General features: G+C 46.8%; 1 protein-coding gene across 1 annotated transcript; it reads left to right on the forward strand.

Moving 5' to 3' along the window:
- Positions 1-528: 528 nt before the first annotated feature.
- LOC139838230 (uncharacterized) lies at positions 529-1,555 on the forward strand. Its single transcript, XM_071827613.1, has 4 exons — positions 529-588; positions 643-923; positions 999-1,083; positions 1,304-1,555. Exons 1-4 carry the CDS (start codon positions 529-531, stop codon positions 1,553-1,555), a joined length of 678 nt encoding a protein of 225 aa, XP_071683714.1.
- Positions 1,556-2,996: the final 1,441 nt, after the last annotated feature.

A 2,996-nucleotide genomic window follows, 5' to 3' on the forward strand; every position in this document is an offset into this window, starting at 1 on the left:
TTGGTGATAACCCAGCATGGTCACCATTAAACTAATCACGGCCACGTCGGACGGATTAAGAGCTAGCATCTCCACCGGCGACCCCGATAGCGGCCCCGATAGCAATTTGGGGGTCGGCAACGAAAATGGGCTCGCACCAGCGCGCCCCAAACGGCACCGGCCAATTTTAGAGCCCAATAGAATCGCCGGCAACCCCGTACCGGCCCCATCGCCAAGGGCGCAAATCGGGCGCGCCGGCACCTCGCGGCACGTCTGAAAACGAGTGTGGGCTCCGCCTGGCAGCCAGACACACCATTTTCCCACCTCCTACACACGGCCGAGGCGACTCCCACCCCTCTAGATCGCCACCGTCGCCGTCGCCGCCGCGCCCACCCTGCTTGCAATAGACACCGCCGACCGTCTAGGAACCGCCTTCCATCGACACGGCCGCCACCCCTTCGACCGGCGGCCCCTGTTTCGCCCGGAACAGAGCTCGCCGCCACCGCGATAGTATCGCCCCGCCCGCAAGGTGTTCGTCCGATTGCCGCGATGGACAGCGACGATGAGATGATGGTGCAGTTGTTCACGGAGGAGCAGAACGCTCAGGCTGTTCGGCGGCAACAGCAGTAGCTGATTCTGACGAACATGCTGCGCGTTCGCCAGCCTTTCTTCGTCGTGCCTCGGCGTGGTGGCTCCAAGCCAGGCAAGAGGAGGAACATCAACATGCACCGTGAAGCCGGCGCAATGCTGCTTGACGCCGACTACTTCAACGACGACACGACTCATTCACCGAAGGAATTTCGGCACCGGTTTAGGATGAACAAGGACCTATTCTTGAAGATTGTCCACGGCGTCAGGGAGTACACCACGTACTTCATGGCCAAGAAAGATTGCACAGGTGAATTGCCCTTTTGCTTGGCAGGGGATCTACAAGGGCCATACTGGTGAGTGCAGTGTCATTCTTGAGGCGGTGGCAGACCAGGAGCTTTGGATTTGGCATGCATTTTTTGGCATGGCAGGATAAACAATGATACCAACATGCTGCAGCGCTCTTCGGTGTTTGCCAGGCTAGCTAAGAGACAAGCTCCTGCCGTGAACTTTGAGGTAAACGACCACGCATACAACAAGGGGTACTATCTAGCTGATGGTATCTACCCGACGTATGCTATATTTGTGAAGACAATTCCCTCTCCGGCAAACGAGATGGAAGCTTATTTTGCAACATGTCAGGAAGGAGCACGCAAGGATGTTGAGCGTGCTTTTGGGGTGCTTCAGCAGCGTTTTGCCATTGTCAGGACCTGCTCTCACTTGGTCTGAGGCACAGATGTGGGAGGTGATGAACGCCTATGTAATCATCCACAACATGATCATTGAGAGTGAGCGCGACACACCTGTGCAAGATGATCATCCATTTGATTATCAAGGGCCACTAGCTGAGGTAGAGTATGTGCCCCAAGAATTTGTTGCTTTTCTTCATATGCACAATGAAATTCGAGATGTAGGTGCCCATGCACAGCTGAAGGCGGATCTAGCTGCGCATTTGTGGGCAAAGAGAGGAGCAGCCAACAATGCATGATTTTATTTCTATTTGTTTGCCTGAATGAATAATTTAAGTACTATTTGTTTGTTGGGTTGTATGAATAACTTAAGTACTATTTATTTGTTGGGTTGTATGAATAATTTAAGTACTATTTGTTTTATTGATTGTATGAATAACTAGCAAGGAAGGGCGCGGCGGCACGCCGCTCCTTGTGTGGTTGAGTGATAGTGATTTCTGTTAGTGCTAAATGACTGGGTTTTCATCACCAGAACTATATACTCAAACTCAAATTTTACAACAATTGAAAACCAATTGTTCCATCTAGACGAACTACCCAAACTCAAATAGGTACAATACTAATAAAATCCAAGCGTACTGAATAACCAACCAAAGACCATCGGGAAAGCCAAATCTTTCAATCAAATCTCAGAGCAATTCAGGTTTCAGGAGGCAAGCAAGCCCAGGAAATTGAAAATGAATAGTGTACAATTGGTATACTTAGCTAAGCTATTTAGACCGCAGCAGAAGGGAAGAAACAACCAGGTAAAGTAGGATTTTAATATCTATGGTGGGAAGGCTGAACGATTATTTCTGAAATCCCATCATTGCAATTACTACAGTAGAGAATTAATGCAAGATCCTACTCTAAGTCCAAATTTGAAAGCCTAAAACCATATTCATGCACTTCCTTCAGGTACACACCCAAAATCATAATAGGTTTAAGTAACATCAGAAGACACTCTTCGTAACAGAAATTATTAATATAGGAATCAACATACATCAACTGGAGCCAAAGGGAATGAGCTCTTTGTGGCTCAACGCCATTGACCACATAATGACCACAACAACACCCGTTGTCGCAACACCAATGCTTATGCCACCGTTCCCTCCCGTGCCTTCTCCAGCATACAATTAACAACTCCTATCCTCGGCCTGTTGTCTTCGCCAGTCTCCTCAACAAATATGTACACAACAACACTTCAAAACTTACAAATGATTTTCAGAAGGAAGACAAATGTTGTTGCATTTAGTTGATTTCAGAAGCAATCTTGGACAAAATCCTGAATCTAGATAAGAATCATATCAACAGACCTCACTGAGAAACATTATCTGATGCATGTCTTAAACCACCCAACATATAAATATTTCCCCATTAATCACTCATATTAGTCATGACAGACTGCACAGGTTGGTCTCACAACTGAGAGACAAAATATATTGTATGTGCAAGTCACATAAGTGAGAGAGGTAATGTATGTGCAAGCTATCGCCGAGTGGAGCTAAATATATTTCAAAAAGAAAATATTGATCCAGCAAAAGATAATTAACTCAGAAAAAACCTATCTGGTAACATTGGCACATGGTGCTTAGTGCACTCTCTTATTCCGGCAAACTACAAATGAAAGTCAAGAGAAGCGTGCATCGATCGGTGCCTATCCTCAAGAAATAGTGGATGTTGTATACTCATATTTGACAA

Source organism: Lolium perenne, chromosome 3 (assembly GCF_019359855.2).
Source record: "Lolium perenne isolate Kyuss_39 chromosome 3, Kyuss_2.0, whole genome shotgun sequence".
NCBI classification, from domain to species: domain Eukaryota; kingdom Viridiplantae; phylum Streptophyta; class Magnoliopsida; order Poales; family Poaceae; genus Lolium; species Lolium perenne.